Raw genomic sequence first — 21,154 nt, forward strand, 5'->3', positions numbered from 1 at the left:
ATAACATAGGTCTGAAGGCGAAGAAACGCTATCATTGCGTGCAATACCGTAGTGAGTATCGGGGTGAACATACCTACGCATGCGAAGACCGGAAAAAGGAAAGTTATATAAAGTAAATTAAATTATATTAAAAGAATGGAAATGTGACTCTGCGGATGTGAAGAATACAATCGAAAAACGAACTTAGAAACAGACTGTCATTCTGCAATGGCAGAATATCATTTTAAATACTAAAAATAAGGGATAAAAAGTATGTACATTTAACAGAGCAATTCAGTGGAAGCACTGAAAGGAAATAATGACGGAAGGATTTACAATCTAAAGAAGCAAAATATGACTTTGGTGGAACATCTCGTTTAAAAATCTGGGCATACATGCATAAAAATATTGGAGAGAAATGATATTCAACACTTGTGATTTCCAATATACTATTTTTATTGACAAGACCCGAGTTTCGGCATAGTGTCATCGTCAGGTGAACATTACATACACGTATTATATACATAAATAGTATAGTGAAAATCACTTGTTTTAAATATCATTTCTCTCCAATATGGAATGTTTCCACAAAGTTAAGCCAGAAACTATGCGGTGTATAGAAATTCATGTATAATTGGTAAGTTTGGAAAATTGAGAGCTAGCCATCTCTCATGGCTACATTTGTTTGCAATTCAGTTAATATCCGTGTCATAACTAAGGGGTTGGATGTGGCAAACGGATAAACGACTATGCAGATATGTTTTTACTGTGGATTACCATTAACAAACACAGTAACTTCAATATCTCAAAGGGAATATAGTCTGCAGGAAAAAAGGAGAACGGGAGGGCTTCAGCAGGGAAGAGTTAAGAGGCTTATTATGTATTTGGGAGCAATATAACACCTTAAAAGTTAATATAATTGCTATCAAACGTTAGGTGTTTCCTTTGACATATTGTCTCAATGGATTATTTTGTTATTCTAATTATAAGATAAAGCCTAAAAATATTACACTCACAATGATATTTGAAATATCAACAAAATTGAAATTCTGCATTGCAATAATATCAGTAAAATTGACAATTATATCAATGGCTACATACTCGGATATAACTCCCATGGAATTCTTTCTCAGTCCTGAGCTTCATTCAACCCCATTTCGTCAAAATTAACACTTATTCCAGAATAAATATGTATTAAATGCTGCGCGCTTCATCGTGGATGCGATGGTATCGTTTTCAAGCTGAAAATTCTCTAGAAATCGGTGGAAGAAAAGTTCCCTCGTTCATTTTGAGCTCAAAGAAGTATTTCTCTTGTTTAATCCACTTTATGTCTGAGGAAGCACGCGTTCTTGAACAATAAAAACCTACGAATCGAGGTGCGATTGTAATTAAGCTATCGAGCGACGTTCATGTCACGTATAATATTACCGGCTACTATTTATTTCAATTCATAGTAGCAGGCACACTCCCACTACCTTACTTGGCCAAAAGGCATTTTTAAAGACTGAGCACGTAATCAATTTCACTAAATGTTGGTCATTAAATCTTTCCATGTTACTCTAATTTCTGAAAGATTTTATCTGATTTCTAATGATACTAGCATTACGTGGTCCTATGGCTGTTTCCACTGAGAAACTGTTGATTTTATTTTAATATTGCTTATAGCAAAACTTATGTTAATTACTTGTTTTTGAGTGTAGAAATAAATATCGGCGAGACAAAATATGAACTCTACAACAAAGTATTATTTTTGACTTTTAAGAAAATGTGTCTAACAATAATTAATACCATAAAATTAGCTTTAACCCATGTTAGGCATTTTATTCAAATCATTAATGTGGAAATAAGGAAAATATTTGAACAAAAATGAGATTTAGCTTGGGACATAAGGTCGTTAACGTCAATTCAATTGACAGTTTCTTAAGATGAATAATTACAAAATCATATTCCCAATTAATCACTCTTATAACTTTTTCTCATTGTAAACATTAAATAATCATAAATCTTTCCAAAATAACATTGTTTTTTTTATTATATTCATTCAATAACATGATATTGTCTTCACGTAAAGAGAGTTATTTCATTGCAATGCATGTGACAGAAAGTTGATTGAAATATTAACTTAGCACTTATATTTCAAAAATGTGCCTGAAGAGGGTTTGCTTCTGAGCTCGTAGTGTGGTGTAACAATAAGTTTCAATCAAATAATTTAAAAATAGCGATACTCCTATGCATTGTGACAAAGATTTTTGACCGTTGTGAACGAGATATGTTGAGGGGGGGCTTGGAGGGTAACATCATTTCGACGGGGGTTGGCACCAACAAACCGTTAACAGGGTCACGTTCAGCTTCACTCACCGCCACCCAGTCCTTGTGCGACTGCAGCTTGTCGCAAGAGATCGAGAGGAGCTTCACGTTCCGCTTCTTGAACTCGTTGACATGGACTGCTATGCGGCCGAGCTCGGTCGTGCACACGGGAGTGAAGTCAGCCGGGTGCGAGAACACCACTGCCCATCTGATGCGCCGGGAGGGGAAGAAAAATGAAGTTAGCATCAGTGGCGAAGGGAAGAAAATGGCCGCGTGGAGCGAGCAGACTGGAAAAGCGGACGCTGGGCGTTGAAGTAGTCAAGGGGTGTCTCTTGTCCCACGGAGTAACGATGACGCTTGGACGGATCGACGAGGGAAGCAGATAGTGGAAAATTGACGAAAAACAAAGTCACCTTTCTAAATTCACAGCCCGTCTTGTCGCCATATATATGTCCATTAATTTTATCAATTGGAAATATGTAAGGAACAAATTGTCACGGTGGGATGGATGTGATCCATAATGGGAGCGGGGATAATTGATACCGACCAAGAATGAAACTCGTGTCTTGCGGCCGAGCAGTATTTCCCACATTCTCAGGGCCAAATCATAGGATTATGTAAAAATATATATTTAAAAAACCATGAACACAGTAATCAACCCAAGGGTCGGTTTGGTAGGTGATGGTAGAGTTCACCCTGTACTAAGCCCGACGGCGTGTGAAATTCACTCATATGGGTAGGGGGGCCAGTTCCTTTCCCTGAGCCAGTTGTGGTTTCCCATGAAGATCTGGTACCCGAAAAATCACTTTAGCTTGGGTAGAGCTGCAGATACCCAGAGTGCCTTGCCCGGGAATCGAACCCGGAATCCTCCGGTCAGCAGTCCAACGCTCTTCCGCCTGACCTACCGCTTCTATTGATTATATAGAAACATTCACACGAGCAGTATGATATTTGGACGGCACAATAGAACACAAAATAAAATATTAACACTAAAAAAGACAGTCATATTGTAAATTGTTTAAGCTTTCGGCCTTCTCCGAGGCCTTCTTACATGAAGTCTTACTTGAAGGCCGAAAGCTTAAACGATTTAAAATGTGAGTGTCCTTTTCAGTGTTACTGTTTTATTAGTGTGCTATTGTGCCGTCCAAATATTATATATACATATACATATATATATATATATATATATATATATTATTTATTTTCATTACTTTATATCTCCCGATGAAGACGGAGCAGAATTCCGTCGAAATGATCAAGAAATAACGTTTGAGTAATCTTTTTATGTGTTTCTATATTGTTTGTTGCCGTCCAATTTATTATATATATATATAAACACAGATGTAGATTTTTAAACCATAGAGACACAAAGAAAGGGCACTCACAATATGTTTCTTTGACGTTTTTACGGCTCGGCCGTCATCTTCAGAATCTCGTCGAAACGTCAAAACAACATATTGTGGGTGCCCTTTCTTTGTGTCTCTATGGTTTAAAAATCCACATCTGTGTTTAAATATATATATATTTATATATATAATATATTTATATACATACATATATATACACACACACATATATATATATATATATACATATATATGTATATATAACCTAAGGACCCTATATATATATATATATATATATATAGGATCAGCGGCACAGCCAGGGGGTGATGTGCTGATTAAGCTATTAAACTCCACTAACTTTTACTCCCAGAAGAATAGTTGAGACTGTTAAATACTATTGGTACTTTAATTATGTGAGTGGCTATTGGACTATTAATTATGAGATGACGGCTCGGCCGTCATCTTCAGAATCTCGTCGAAACGTCAAAACAACATATTGTGGGTGCCCTTTCTTTGTGTCTCTATGGTTTAAAAATCCACATCTGTGTTTACATATATATATATTTATATATATAATATATTTATATACATACATATATATACACACACATATATATATATACATATATATGTATATATAACCTAAAGACCCTATATATATATATATATATATATATATATATATATTTATATATATATTTATATATATATATATTTATATTTATATTTATATTTATATTTATATTTATATTTATATATATATATATATATATATATATATATATATATATATATATATATATAGGATCAGCGGCACAGCCAGGGGGTGATGTGCTGATTAAGCTATTAAACTCCATTAAATTTTACTCCCAGAAGAATAGTTGAGACTGTTAAATACTATTGGTACTTTAATTATGAGAGTAATTTTCGTTTGTATTAACGATAATACCGACTAAAAATTTACAAATATTTTTTTACACTCATACAATCATATTATTTTGCAAGTTTTTCATTCCCGTTTTATTAACATTTTAACGTAAGATACAAGTTGTAAATCCTCTCCCTTCCGATGGGGGAAACGAAGACGAGTTGGTGTACATGTGGGAGAATATAGACACAAAATAAGTGAGCTCACGTTATTATTGTGAGCTTTCGGAGAAATAACTTCTTCGGGTAGAGTAGCTGGCACTGAAGAGTCATCACCAAAATTATTTTCTGGCCAAGCCACTGTATCATTTATGATGAGAGGAGGAAATCTAGGGAGAGTGCACAAAAATAGGCCATGTAAGAGATGAAGGGATTGAAGGAATGGAAAAGTGATTGATAGGCATGTGGCAATAGAGTATGAAGATGAAGATGCGTTTCATCACACATGGGAGGATGGGTAATAGCAGTAGTAGAGAATGATAAGCTATAGATAATCAAATCAAATGAAGGCAGAATATCATTAGTAATCATTATATTTGCCAACATAGAGATTTAGATAATTTTCCAACCGTTTCCAAAAACATTATATGATTCTTCTTCCTCAATATCACGCAATTGATTGTACATTAGAATTCGTCGTGCGCTGCGGTCTTAATCGTTTAGCATTAAATATCTGACCACTCTTTTCAAACCGTGTGCTGAGAAATTCTAATTGCTTTCAGCCCTGGGGATATAACGGGTAAGTGTTGAACTGAGTTACAGGCTGAAGACTTGAGACAAAATTATTGCTCGGCTAATTTAACCAAGAAGTATTTGAAGATCCATCATTCTATGTTCTCATAAGGTATTGAGAGGAATGTTCGAAGTGAACCCGGGTAACTTATACAGGGGTCGCGCAGTGGGTGCTGAACACCCGCCCACTTAACTACTCGCCACCGCTCCCACGAGGTGGTTGACTCGACTGCTACCGAGACCCAATTATGAAACACGTGAACTCATTTTGCAGACAAGAAGGGCGTGCCTGGAGACATTCCGGTGCACGGGCGAGGACGAGTGCCCACGGCACGCCAAAACTATGAGGCCCAATTACCCTTCCTTTTTCATTGTCGGGCTTCGTCGATTACACGGGCCTCGAATGGACTTCAACTAAGCGTGAAGAAACTTGTTTGCAATCAAAATAATCGCTGGACTAAAATAGCAAAATAATGGGCTCAGCCAGATCGGTAGGTAATGCAGGCAGTGCTATTAAGAATATATACCATTATGCCATAGGCGGGACAGGGAAAGGATCGATTGCCCCCTCCCCTACCTTCATGTGTGAATGCCACGCGCCGTTTTGGCTTAGTATAGGGTGAAACTCTATCATCACCCATCCAACCGACCTTCGGGTTGATTACTATGTTTATGTATTATTTAATTTATAATTACATATCATTTGATGTATTATTACCCCCATCGAACTAAAGTGGGCGAGATCATGTTAATAAAATTAGAGATTTAAGATGTCATTTTTTCCGCGGATGATAAGGGATCAGGATAGCGTTGTCTGGCCGCGGTAGGGGTAAAAATTAATTTGGTGGGTATTCACCCCCTACCACACACCCTGGCGGTGGCTTGCAGGGTACTAAAAATATACTAGATATCATGTTTATTGTTTTTAATACTACATGTATATTAATTGATCTTATTATTGATCATAACAATATGCTTGGTTCCTTTCTGAAGTATGTACATGTGCGGAAAGAAAAACAGCAATGTTAGGGGAGGAATATCTAGGAATACCTCGCAAAGGTAGGGGGGGGGGAGAAAATGCTATTGGGAAAAAGCCAAAGACGTGAGATAAAATGGAGCGAGGACATTATGAGTTCCAATGGGAAGTTGAAGAGTGATTGGAGGGAGGACGCTGGGTAGGCGAGATAGAGGGAATAAAAAAATAATTATTTCGAACGGAATGAAGGAAGGCAGTGCGTACGTGAAGCTAATGAAATGTAATGTGTTCGAGTATTCAGTGTCGTGCTAAGCAGGTATTTGAATGATAGCAGTACGTGGTACCTGGATCCATCAAAAATCTACCTTGGCCGGTAGCCTACTGTTAATAATCACTCTGTAATATATGTCTTTTTGATAATGATACGTTGTAAGTAATTATGGCAGTAGTTAAGCTAATATGTAGGTAATTACTTGCATGTACGTGTAAATAGCGAATCATTCCAAGGTACATGTGCACTCTCTCAACCTTCATTGATGTACCAGCAATTCATAAAAATAAGGCTGCCATTAATGTCCCGAATGCTGAAAATAGCGTTTTACTTCCTCCAAGTGGATCGGAAACTTTCTCTCAACCGGTTGACAAGTTGATTTGACTCCCGAGGCGCACCGCTCCTTCCCGCTCGATACATCATGGGTCGGGGAAAGCCGGGAGGGAGTCTCGACCGCGAGAAGCTCCACGGGGAGAAAATAGAACGAAACTCCCAACTGGGACTAACGAAATAAAAGATAAACACGACAACTCACTTCTCCTTAAGTTTACTTAGCCATTACCACCTTTCATTCATAGAAATACAATAGAACACATTCTTCATTAATGGTTTAAGTTTTGACATCATTTAATGCAGGTAAAATCCATGCTTTAAGTGTACTGGATCTTCAAAAAATATATTTCCGATTTGAGAAATGTGTAGGCCCCCACGATTGACTGGCCAGCATGAGCCATCCTCCCTCCTTCCGGCCGTGTGCAACATAACATAATGCTCGGCTCAATGTTTACCTTCGAGGAAATTTTCTTCATTCTCGTATCAACGGAATTACATGATTGCAGTTTCTCTTCGGCAATACAACTCTAATTGTATCTTTTTGATAAATTTTTCACATATACCTCGTTGGTATCTTTGTCATAGTGTAGGACCAACCATTAAATATACTTTGAAAACATTAATGTAATCGGCTTTGACGCCAGGAGTAAAATGGAATCTCCGAAAGAGGGAACAGGATTCCTGAGATGAACTGAAAATTTTTGGTTTCTTTCTTATGCTTTTTAAACGTATGAAACATGCACATCATTTGAGCTCCGCCAAAATGTTAAATTTATCCCGTGGAATATCACCGACGATTTGTAAAATGCCTAAGTCAAGTAGCTGGATTTTAACGATAGGCTTACTAACTCATGTAAATCGCCCAATGCAATAAAGTAATGCAAATAGCATATCGGCAAAAAATAAATAAGCGTTGATTTCCAAATGTTTGGTATTTATATCTGTTGGCAGACTACTAGTATTGCAAATTTCACTGCAATGGACTGGCATTATTATTATGTTGGTAATTAACCGTCTTGAATGTTTCGACCCATGTGCTCTATACGTAGCTTATTTGTAATAGATTTTGAAACTACTTTTCAATTCAAAAAAGCTTGGTGTTCCTGCAATTGGTGTAAGGCAGATAAATGGCATTTTTATCCGTCCATTCAAGACTAAGAACTCCCACTGAATGTACTGGAAACTGTCACTGTCTAGCAAGCACACAAGTTGGGGGAGACTAAAGGGTATTGGACTACTTCAATGGCATGCATTATTTGGCAAAACCGATGTAATTCATGCATTTGATCCTCCACTTTGATTACCAGAATCCCTCGTCATTTTTACATCAGAAAATCCTTGATCAGATGCGGAATATTTTGTTGAAGCACTTCTCCAAAATTTTTGCCACCACAAAAGCTGCGTATTCTGCTTTCTGTTCCATAATTTTGGGGGCATATATTTGCCGAAATTCAGCAGTCTAACGTTATTTATCTAAAACATGACAGCAACTCTTGGTCTTCCTCCAAAACCAGCGAATACGTTTTACACTCATGACTAATCGTATTCCATTCATACACAAAATGAGGATTCCTACGGCTGCATCAAAGATTGATTTACACTTCAAATATTCAGTCATCAATTTATTGTTTCTACCCTGACCTATAAAGATGAACTTTGGATTGATTACTGTTGTAGTTTTAAGAAAATCGTCCATAAATCAATAAGAAATTCAGTCTCGAGAGTTCTTTCTTTCTGAAAAGAGGGAGCGAATAATTTACTCCATTCAGACGACCCAATCAGGCATCAAGTCTTTTCGAGTAGACTCATTCCCATTCCGTCCCCATTTCGCTTCTCGTCATTTATTCACTTTGGCTCTTCACACCCAAGCACACTACGAGCTTTACCCTCCCCTCCCTTGCGAATACGCCGGAAAATGAGTCCCAGCTGCTAGTTTGATCAAAGGCCTTCCAAGTGTCCGACATGACGACGTGCCCCGCCGCTCCACCACTTCTTCTAAACTTTCCTGTTCCCCGAGCTGTGCCCTTCGCCGCCTCGAAATGCTCGATTTGATTCTCCCGCCTGGGTCGCTTTCATTCCGGCCGCGCTCCTTTGAGGCCGTTCCCTGCCGCCCCCGTCCCTCCGTGTCGCCTCATCGGCGGCTCCCCCGCCGTCTCCGTCCCACTTGGCCATTTCATTTCGCCCGGGGCGCTAAGCGGGGGACCAAGGGATCGCGCCAGTGAATGTTCGCGGCACCGGGAAAGGGGAGGAAGATTTTTCATCCATCAACCGGTCATCACGAGGACTATCTGTGAACAACAACCAAGTGAAAACATTCCTAATGGAGGTGCATTTGCAATTAGGGGCGCAATGATTTGTGTGGATCCAGAGCTGGGTCACTGACCAGAGGGCCAGGGATCGATTCCGGGGGACGCCTTTTGGCACCTTCAGCTACCACCAAGCTGTGTGATTTTCACCCTGATGTGGTAATTGCCCTTGTTGTTGCTTGAGCTCTACTCACACCCTTAAAGCCAGCCTTCGGGTTGATTATTATGTTTTATATATTTATTAAGAAGTTAGAAATCGTTCGATAGAAGTTATTTTTTTAAGAAATTGGCAATGAGGAAAGAAAAAATTATTGCAGAGATTTTTTAGATAATGAGTAACACATATCGTATGTAGGATAAACCAAGTGATGTGGGAGGTCGCTTTGAAAAATCCAATGCCCTGAGAAACCAAAAGAGGAAAACTGAAAAAAAATCGTCGACTAGAATGTAGTATTCCATGAAGCATAAAGCATAGACAAGGAAGATTCTAACCTGTCGGAATATGACGCTGAGGGTAAATAATTAAAATAAATGAATGTGCGAGGGTAGGAGAACAGAAGTTTCAAAAGATGGACCTTTAAATAACAGCATGGGAAAAGAAAAGGCATATTATTGCCTTTATGCCAGAATTGCCAAATATGGTTGGATCTTTCTCCGGAGTCGTATACTTCGTAACATGTAATGAAGTTTACTGTGGAAATTAATAGTGGTGAGCTCAAATACTCCCGGAACAAGGGACGAAAATAGGTAAGCTGGTCGGGTGTGGAACTGGGTGATATTCCATTTTCAATTTTGAACATCAATACAAATACCACCTATATGGTATACCGATTAAATCGGCAGAAAATGGTTGACCAATGGGATGCAAACGGATGGCTTTATCTTAACAGGAGCCGTGGTGATATGATATGACATGCGTCGACAATACCGCACATCAACGATAATTACCGTCACTCCAGTTTTTCAAAAATGTTTTACACTTAGAGATATAATATAAAACCTTGAAGTCTAAGAAAAGTACGTTAATCCAGTCTCCGAGTGAAGGTCGAAATGGTGGCGATGTAAACTACGATGTAATTAGTCCAATGGGAACGCATTCTGATGACACTCAACGGGGAAACCAACAGAGGCTCCACAAATCTATGAAAGCGTTACTACACATCCTTAATAAATCTTTCCGTCTGCGATAAGTAGGAGTGGGAACTGCGCAGAATCTTGTTTAATTTTGGTTTCATATTCATCGATAATTTGCCGTTGCAGCTTAATGTGCGCCCAGCCAATTGAACTCGAGGAAGCGGAGAGCACGCATTCGTTTCGCAATGCGCCAGAATCGTTGTTAGTACGTTTGCTTTTATGCACTCGCTGATACCCTCCCTTTCGTCTACGGTTGAAATGGGTAAACACCATGCCATATCGAGCAGCCAAGGGCACTAAAACGCCGTCTTGCCGTCTTTCCATGCATAATTAACATCCCTTTAGCTCGAAACGGCCACGCATAACACCACTCTGAATTTGTCCGTGCGTTCAAAGCTTTCTTTCGCTATGTCTCGTACACCCACAAGGTTCTACACTTGTGTGTAAAGCTGGCATTTAAACTGCATTCGAGATTTCACATAGGAGGATGAATATGATTTGTTCACAGAAATCTACGGTGTCACTCTCATTTATTGACGAACAGAATACAAATTAATGTTTTGACGGGGAGGGGTCAAAGGTAGGATCTCGGGAGTCATCTCTTACTCCACCAAAATTCTAATTCTAGGCTAATTTCAACTGTGTGACCTGATCTCAAAATACATTATTCAATTAAAATAAGCTGCAGAAATCCATTTGATGATCTTGGGTCTCGTTTACTTCTGCGTAAAAATGTTTTCATTCCACAATTATAGTGATGTTTAAAAAATTAAGGTAATAGTTCAGGAGTATAAAAATTTATAAAACCGAAGTAAGCGTAAATAGAAGAACAAGTAGGGTTCACGGTTTCGTAGAGAGAATTAGATTTCGCACCACAAGGCCAAATGAAAAATGGTAATTATCTAAACATACAAGTTGAATATTCAGTAAATTCCAATTTTAAAAATAAATATCATTCTTACTCTTGCTTTCATTCGCTTTCGTTACATCTGAAAAACGCAGACTAATGCCATAATGCAGAAAAAAATATGTGACTATATACGTTTAAAGGTAATTCAAGCGACAGAGTAATTTTTTAGTATTTATCACAATTTAAAAAGATTATAAAAATGTCATCACAACCCTATTACGCTTATTCGAGATTTTATCTTTTGTGATCGGATGGGCAACAGCCACTATTTATCCTATTTTTTCGAATCCCTTATTGAAGTTTAATCCTCTACAGGTGGTGAGAGTATTACTTTTAAGCAAATTGTGAAATTATAAAACCATTTACCTTAGCCAATATCTGCGTGTACGTCGATGATCTAACCCCGTATCTCTTAGAATTACTCAATGTTACGGTAGTACATAACTATGATTAGTTTTGCACTAATTTTTAATTGTCTCTACGATGAAGATATTAGGAAAGCAAGTTTATTCATAGAAAGTGAGTATGGCGTAGACGATGGTGGTCGAGGTACACTTGATTGCGAGATAGAAAAGGCATGAAAAGAATTGGAATAAATACGGGATTGGTGATAGATAACATTCCCGCAAATGCTTAAGGGTTTAAGAAAACATTGGAGGAAGAGTTTTTATGGGCTAATTCGTAGAATTTACGGGAGAGAAATTTGGTCAAAAAGATTTTGTTAGGTCAGTGTCAGATTCCAACCCAAAAAGGGGAATGGCAGCCATATGTGAGAACCAGAAAACAATACGTTTAATTTCGTATGCAGCTAAAGTGGTACTTAGGGTCATGAATAAGAGGATAAAGAGGAGTGCAAATGAATACTTAGGGGATGATAAGTTTGGGTTCAGGAAGTGGAGAGGTTAGAGTGAGATGCCATTGAAGTAATTAGGTTTCTAATAGGGGAACATTGAAAACAATCGGAATGGATTTTTTGGTTTCGTGGATTTAGAGAAAGTGTTCGATAGAGTAAATAGAATTTAATCAATGACGTTATTGCATAAAATAGGAATAGATTGACGGGATAGGAGACTTATCCTCATCCTGTACATGTCTTAGACTTCAGGTGCGAGGGGCGGACGGAGGGTCGGGTTCCGAAGTGTTAGGAAGAAGACGGTCCATTATCATACGTGCGTTTCAACGTACATGTGGAGGAAATGGTTAAAGATATATATAGGAAGAACTGATGATAGGGATGAAATTCGGTGGGAAATTCATAAATCAGTTAGGAGCGAATTAGAAAATCAATGTGATAGCGATGGAATGAGAATCAACGTAAGCAAAATAAGGGTTATGAGGTTTTCAGAGCAGGTTAAGCAGTTCATCTCTCTTGGCATGGATTTGGGTTTTGGATTAAGATGGTCAAAGTGATTGGGACATTTGAGGAGGAATTGCCGAAAATTTTCACCAAAAGAAGGTAATTGATGGTACAAACTTTGAGTTATATGTTAAGAAAAGACTGGTTAAAACTTTGATATGGGGTGTTGTTTTGGATGGCGTGGAAAAATGATCGATGAGGAAATATCATAGGCGTAGATTGGAGACCCTAAAAAGATGGATGTGGAGGATGGAAAAGGTGAAACGGACAGAAAGTAAAATAAACGAGGAAGAGTAACTTGAAGGTCTAAACGAGGAAGAAACATATGCGTATGCTGGGGGAAAAGAGAGGGTTGTGGGAATCGGGATGGTGCGGTGACTAACATACTGGCTTCTCACTAAGATGTCCCGAGGTCGAATCGTAGAGACGACAGATATTTTTCAGCGGTATCCCGATCCTTACTTGAAGTGCTGTGCGAAGAGCACTTTGAGTGAGTATGACGTCCGTCGGATGGAACTTTAAACTGCGGACTCCTTGGCGCCTATAGATAAGAGTGGGCTAATGCCGACGCCGGGTTTCTCTCCACCCTTCCTTTCCCATCCATTCATAATGGCGTAAATGACCTTAGCTGTCGGTCGCCTCCCGAAAAAAACTACTACTCCTACTGAGAGAGGGTTGTTGGGAGAAAATAAAGGAGGCAAGAAAGGTGGATGCAGAGTAGTTTGATTAGCAATGGATGTTCAAGATCGTGGTAGAAGGGAGAACGTTAGTCAAGTCAAGGGGCAGAAAAATGATAGGCATATTGGGCAGCATGAAGGGCGGAAGGAAACTTGGAAAAGGGTTTCGTGTGAAGAGCCGTTGCCTAAGAGTCAGTCGATCCTAAGCCCTAGGAGAAATTTCTACTACCACCAAGATCTGCACCATGTGGGACTTAAGAACGGTTAAACAAAGATTCGGAAATCAGATCGTGTCTTTTTGGACGGACCTGGGAAGTATAGCGAAGATCAATTTGTGTCCATTCAAAAACTACCTTGAAGGGCAGAATACCAATATCATCTTTAGTGGCCAAAATTTTTCTGAATGACTAATGTTGAACTCGGTACATCTAGAGACGTATCCGTATCCTTTCTCGAATCTTCTAAATACGACCAACACTCTCCAAAATATGGTCTCCCTCTATTCTCTGGAATTAAGATCTGAAATGACTGGATGGACCACAAATTACCAGGAAAAGAATGCCTTCAAGAATAAATGTATATTTTTACCAGTAGTTCTGAAAAAAATGTGTATTCTGAAATATTTTCACGAAAAATAAAAGCAAAAATTATCGGCAACATCCAAGCCTTCATTGGAGAGAATCCCACATTGGCGGAGTTGGAACCCGCGCCTCCAGCATATTATGCGAGATACCAAGGTCGTTGAGAATTTATCTCTTCACGTTTAACGTAACAGATAGAGAGCTCTATGGCGATACCTTCGATTCATGTAAATAATAAAATACAACGGTGCAAATGGCCCCTTCGCAAGTTTGCGAGTCGCCAATAGAAGCCGGGGGCGAACCGCAACCAGCATCGCCGTCAGTTCTGCTGGGGAATCTTTCCGGTCCCCCTTCCCCGTTCGCGGGACGGCCTTCGGTGCATCTGCCGTCACTCCCCCCTTATTGCGTATAAGTTGCATCTCTGGCCGGTCGAGAGAGCGCGGCAAGGGAGTGCGTGATCTGCGCGTCAAGTGGTGGACGCCTCCGCAGCCCTCTCGTCGACTGCTCGCCTAGAATATTCGTTCCCATTGAATAGATTGCGGTCATGTAACACGCAGGCGTCGTCTCGGGTGCCCTTTTTTTGTAACTTCCAGCGTTGCATAAGGGCGACGCCTTCATATCACGTGAGACAGGAGAGCGTGAACGGTACAAAGAAGGGAAACGTGAGATAGAGAAAAGCGACCATTTAACAGTTCAATAAGTGTACACTCAATCCAAGATTACGTTAATCTGTGATATTAGACAAACAACGGTGTAGCTACTCTTAAAATCAAATAGATATCAGGATAAAACTATTGAACAGATAGTTGGATAACTTTTTTACCTCTAAATATGCTACCAAATGATTAAAGAACTACCACCAAATTACGTAGTATTAATGGGCGTGGGTGTGGTATGGTGTATCGTATTAGGCCGATTCATAGATCGCGAAATTAAATTCCACTTGAGGCATGGCGCCGTATTGTAATGCGCATTATGGCAACTTGGTATTCTAGGAACGTTCTTTAGCACTAGTTTAATTTATGTCGAAAGATAATTATTACAAAAATTTCGCTATCCATAAGGTCACGCGCAAAAATATTATTCAGATGTTAGTGCTACTCTCATGAAAATCAGGAAGCTTAGAATATGCCCCTGTGTAATAACCAAAGCAGTCTCAGGAGCCCCTTGTAAAATTTACATAGACTTCTTCTCATAGAATCCACTCGTACTCGAAAAATACGAGTACTCGTAATTTGGTAAGTTGAGTGAATAATACGCTTTTCATTCCGATTACGCGGTACATACCGGCCCTGACGGCTCGATTAATAATTTCCTCGACTTTAAAATCTGCTTTAACAGAAGGCAGAGGCAATAGAGAAGTGCCTTACGTTAACTCCCAAAAAAGAAGAGAGGCATTCCTGGCAGCAATTTTTGCCCCGCTTTCCTTACTTTTTCGATGCTTTGAAAAAATCTACCGAGATAAAAATCGTAAGTGCGGTACTTCTTGCGGACAAGTAACTATTTTGCCTGCCCATTCCGCACGTAAATAGTATTGGGGAGATTGTCGCGAAGACTCGAATTGAGCTGAATGTCTAACAGAGATGAGACCACAAATTTTAATTAATTCAGCAGGGCCCGAACTGAACGCGACGGGGAAAGGCGGCGGGCCGTTTTAAATGATCCAAGCCGCCTTATAACGAATGGTTAGCCTCTCCTACAATAGGTATGGTTCATTAGTATTGATTTTTACTGCCCAAATTATTTCTTTCTCGACGGATCGCTTTTTCTTTCTTCGATTCCGTTGGAGAAGTCGATTTGATTGGATAAAGATCTAGCAAATTTAAGTTACCTAGCAACATTTTGTCAACCCGAAACCTTTGCGATCTCGAAACCCTGCACTTTTCAGCTCTATTTGTCTTAAACAATTGATGATCAATCTTAAAATGATGGGGAGTAATTGAAAAAGAAAAATCTCGATGACGACCGGGTTCCTTGAATGATTAAATACATTTATGGTTAGTCTACATTAGCTATTAAAATTATACTGCCGCCAAAGAAATTAATAAATAGGCGGTAAATACGAATAGTTACTAGGTGAGGTAATGAGATTAAGGACAGAATAGCAGGAAAAGGGTGAGATACGAAACAAACATTTTAGGAGTGATATTGGAACCTCAATGGTAACATTAAATAATTCTCCTGGGAAACAGCACCCTTAGGTGATAGAGCAGTTCGAAAATCGCAAAGCCTGAAATCAGTAATTTAGTATACTATAGCATCATTATTACACAGCATCCACAGTATCATCTTTCCTCCTCTTCTAAATGCCAGGTATGTACCATGAATTTGACTTTTTTAGATCCCTATACTGTCTCTGAGGGAGCATGGTTGGGCCCGTAATTGTGAGGGAAAGACGCCAGCAGATGGCAAATACCCCGATTAATAGTTTAGGAGTCACAGACATCTTGGTCGCATATTCAGTGGCATATTAGGCAAATATTTCCCATTCATTTTTAACCGAATTATTTAGTTTTTCTCCATCTCATTTACCCAAAAATTCATTCCAATTCCCTCCGGAAAAATTTCACAAAGTAAAAATCACGGTCATTTGATTACGTATCTGCATTCCCACGCTTTATAATTATGCAAAAAAACCAATAGTCAATATTCATACGCGTTTGATATCGTCAATCGTAAAGTTCATATTAATTATGTCTGGTGGCGTTTGAATTAAATTATTTATCAAAAATAAAGGTGATTTTGCACAATATTTATAATTGATCAATCGGAAAAGTAGCCCCACTTACAAGAATTTATATTCCGGACAAATTACTCGTATAAGTTCAGGCGCGCACTAATTTTACGGATGCTATCAGCGTCCGCTCCCTCTCAAAAGCAGAGAACTAGAAGAGAGCACGGTGGCTGAGAACAGGTCATCTGGCGTCGTCTGGCATATGAAATGATCTTTCAGAGGTATTCCAACCCCTCACCAAAACCCTCTCATTTCCCACATAACTATCAAGGTCGCCGACCTCGACTTCTCCCAATCAAGAGGCGCAGATATCCTTATCCACGTCTTCACGCAACACAAGCTCACGAAGTGAACCATTGACCAATGTTTCCAAAATATTATTTCCGATCAAACGTTGACTCTCATTCTTCAAATTGTTCTGAAGGAAATGTAAATAAGACTTCAAACGTAAGTTGAAGCAGCGGATCTCAAACGAAGTAATACATCTTTCGTCTTGACTAATCGTAGTACAAATACTCGCCTATCAGTTGTTTGAGTTAATTACTTGAGTGAGACAGGAAATACTTTTCTAGCTGATTAAACGTAATTAGCCACTTGAATTGAGGCTGAAGAGAGAGGAAGGATGGGACAGGGGGGGATTTCTCTTGATCAGGCCAAGAAATAAACGGGCGTTGGACAATCGACGTTCTACCGTAACTTATAATTAACACTTAACAATTCAGTTGCCATTTTCTTTAGCACATATAAAAAACCACAAGATAAAAATGGTTATTTGGCGGAGCATCTCAAGCGCTAGTCTCATTGTCTATGAAGTGTCCTACGCACGAAGTTACTTACTTTGGTCCCAACTTTCTAATCCGATTTTGTGAGTCCGTGATTACTCTTTCGGTCCCAAACCCAAGTACGAGTTATTTTCGCATTCCCCATAAATGCAGTTCGTTTTACATCCCTATTACAGCCGAGTATGAACCCTAAATGGTCAATACAGGATTTGTGGCGGATAAGATATTCGGAGGACTGACTTTCGATTAGTCTTAAACCCTTTTCTCTCCCAGCCAGTTCTTTTTGCTCTTGGAATATGTCGTGTTTAGCCGACCCCAACTCTTCACACCAACGCATAGCATAGCACGGACGCCGCTAGTCGATGCGTGGAATCCGAAGGACCCCCTCACGCAAAATAGGGTTACGTAATGATGCGCCAACAGATACGTACAATCTATTCGTCCTTACCGGTAATTCAGTAATTTCCCTACTCTTCAGTTCTATCATTCTCTTCTGTATGTAATACATGATATGTGTACGTAATATGTGATAAATGAACTCATTTCACGTGGGGGCGGAAGACAAAGTGAAAAATAGCATGAATATTTATAATTACGGTTTACTCACGAGTTTCCAAGCCAATTGTAGAAATCAATGGGTCCTTGAGTGGTGTCGGCCTGGAAATTGGGGAACACAGCGTTGAGCCTCATCTTGCGCTGATCGCGGTACCTACAGCCTAGACGCTTTCTCTTCGACTGAACGCCTGGTAGTTATGTATGCGCTGAGCTGGGTTTGCTCTCGATGAGGTCTACCTCCTCAGTGTCCTTCTGGGAGCGGGGCAGGACGGCGAATATAAGCGCTGATAAGTGGCGCACCAGACGACGCGTCAAGTAGAAAGTCAGTGGCTGCTTGTAACGAAATGGGAGGAATTTCCCACACAACGGCTCACAGCGCACGCTTGGCTCATCGCCGTCGTAACTGAATAGTCCTCTCCAAACCATGGAGAACTTACTGTAACCATTATGAAGACGAAGATGTCAGACCCCTCAGGAGCTTTAAAGAAAAGCAATAAATACTTTATGTTATTTTGAGCTCTTTAAAGCAACTCTCTTCAAGGTAATTTCTTATATCTTGATTTTACAAAAACTTATTATTCGATTATTTAGGTCGAAAATCATCACTAAAATGTCTTCATTTTATGGTAACCTTAGGACACTTGACTCGATCTGTAGTTTTTGTTCCTCTGTTTCAGCTTGATCGCATATCAATCAACATATTTATTATCAACTTCAACAGCGGTTATATCACGTATGCGCATAAGCGGAGGGAAGGAAAATCAGCCACCTTACTGATATAGGCAATTACCCTCGGTGGCACCAAAAAAAACATCGGAACCCCCTTCCCTATCTGAAAGCAGTTTTTGCAGCCAAGGACTTACGGTTACTTCCCGGGCGGGGATAGTGATTTTCCACTGGATCTTAATGATACAGAGGAAAATAAGAGTGCCGAAAGAGCACATATAGACGGACCTTTAATTAATAAGATCTTTTGTGGGGAGGGAGGGTGTGTACATTTCCTATTGGAGGATGGAAGCCGTTCAGGGGGAATCTTGAAAGTTGAATCATTTAAGTCACCATTTAAATGTTGAATTCCAGATGATAATGTCCTACAGGAGCTATTGGCTCGCACTTTTCGTCTTGCGAATGTTTAATACGATTCATTAGCATGCATAAAGTGCATGCATGGCTCGTAGCCGTGCCGCGCTGGGATGCCGCTCGGGTCGTATCACAAGTCGTACATTAAGCATTATAGTCCCCCGATACCGTAAAACATTCTTAAGCTTCTTCTTCTCAACCTTAAATCATTCGTATTACCTGACGCAGCCTAGGCTGAATCCGTCATTAAATAATGCGTTGAATTACTCCATGTAAAAATAATGAAAGTTTGAATTTACTATTATGTGCATTCTAAAGCATGTCATTCCGATTATGGACTCCAAGAATAAGAAAATCCTGAGATAAAAATGCTAGGAAAATAAAGCTATGAACAACTCGTATATTGCGAGGACAAAATTATTATGAAATCAAATAAAACTGCTTTGTTAAAGTCAATTAAGAAATAAATAAAACAAAGCATTGATATTTTGTCAAAGAGCACTTCTCATCACAATAAAATAATCTGAACTGTGGTGGATGCTGTTTATATGGAACACATTTGCTAAAGGGGCTGCAAATGTACATGATGTAGAAATAAGTAGGCCTGCGAAGCCAAAATATTTTGTCAGATCAGTGTCAGTTTATATTCCAAAAAGGGAAAGGCAGCAAGCAATATGTTAGGACTAGAGAACAATAAGCTTGATTTCCCACACAGCTAAGTGGCCCTTGGATAATCAATGAGAGGATTTGAGAGCAGGTCAAATAATTACTTTGGTGATGATCAGTGGGATTTCAAGAAGGGGAGAGGCACAAGTGATTCCGTAGCAGTAATGAGATAACTAATCGGGAGGGATATAGAATACAATCAGGATGCAATTGCCTGTTTCGCAGCTTTTGAAAAGGTGTTTGATAGAGTGAATTGGGAAAAACTATTGAGTATATTGCAGAAACTAGGAATACATTGGAGGGGCAAAAGGCTAATTTGCAACCTGTACATGTCTCAGACCACTCAGGTGCAAGTGGGGGATGGAGAGTCCGGATGGGCAGTGTTAGGAAGAGGAGTAAGGCGGGGTTGCCCATTATCACTGGTACTGTTCAATGTATATAAGGAGTAAATGATTCAAGAGGCTTGGGAGGAACTGGAGATAGGATTGAAAGTCGGCGGGGTATTCATAGAGTCATTTAGGTTTGCTGAAGACCAAGCTTTAGTTTGTCAGTCAGCCAAAGGGTTGCAAACATTCCTGAGCACATTAAAAAGCCAGTACAATAAGTATGGGATGAGAATAAATGTAAACAATGCAAAAGTTATGTAATTTTTAAGAAAGAGGAAGGCCAAGTTAAACATTAAAATAGGAATTCATAGACAAGAGCAGGTGGAGCAGTTACCTATTTCAGAAGTTACTGGACCAAAATGGTCAAAGTAATGGGGACATAAGGAAAAGAATCATGTTGGTCGAAGAAGCTTTTACAAGGAGCAGAAAATTGATGACAGGGACCTTAGGTGAGGATCTTAAGAAACGGCTCATCAAAACCTGGATAATGAGCATAGTTTTGTACAGCACGGAAACTTAGTCATTGAACCAGTACGATAGTTGTAGATTGGAAGCTTTTGAAATGTGGGTGTGAAAAAGGATGGAGAAGGTGAAGTGGACAGAAAGGAAAACAAATGAGGAAGTGTAAGGTATGGTGTGTAAGGAGAGAGGATTGTTGGGAGATATCAAAAGGAGGCAGAACATATGGATGCAGAACATACTCATTGGCAATAGAATGTTGAAGCCTCAGATATAGGGGAAAATGTTAGGCAAGGAAGGGGTAGGAATACGATAGGCATGTTGGATGGAATGCACAGAGGATGCATGCAAATTTTCTGATGAGCTAATGTTTCATATTAGGTACTGCTTCCCAAGTCTACAATAATATATGGAAGATGAACACGCAAAACTATAGGCCGGTGTGTTCGACATCAGGGGTGTGCATTATACGAGAAAAATAATTGTAATCTGCATATTGAGAACCATTTGGAGTAGTTGATAGTCTAAAAATATATTAACACATTTTCATCTTAGGCTCTTATTGAGTGTCATATCTAAAATCCTTAGTTGAAGATGCAGAGATGCCTTTGAAAAAGTGGCAATGGTATCAGCAATTTCGGTTGATTTTGCGAAAG

The 21,154-nt window shown here is 39.4% G+C and overlaps 1 protein-coding gene across 1 annotated transcript in view; it reads right to left on the reverse strand.

The window, feature by feature from the left end:
- The window catches only part of LOC139692818 (peroxiredoxin-6-like), a 38,581-nt gene extending 20,423 nt beyond the window's left edge, over positions 1-18,158 (reverse strand). The window contains exons 1-2 of the mRNA XM_071591100.1: positions 17,960-18,158; positions 2,338-2,494 (exon numbers count right to left, since the gene is read on the reverse strand). Of these exons, the coding sequence (XP_071447201.1) occupies positions 2,338-2,494; positions 17,960-18,042 (240 nt within the window). The 5' untranslated portion in view covers positions 18,043-18,158. The remainder of the gene's footprint in view (positions 1-2,337; positions 2,495-17,959) is intronic.
- Positions 18,159-21,154: the final 2,996 nt, after the last annotated feature.

Source organism: Hetaerina americana, unplaced genomic scaffold, assembly GCF_022747635.1.
Source record: "Hetaerina americana unplaced genomic scaffold, ioHetAmer1.1.p SCAF_42, whole genome shotgun sequence".
NCBI classification, from domain to species: domain Eukaryota; kingdom Metazoa; phylum Arthropoda; class Insecta; order Odonata; family Calopterygidae; genus Hetaerina; species Hetaerina americana.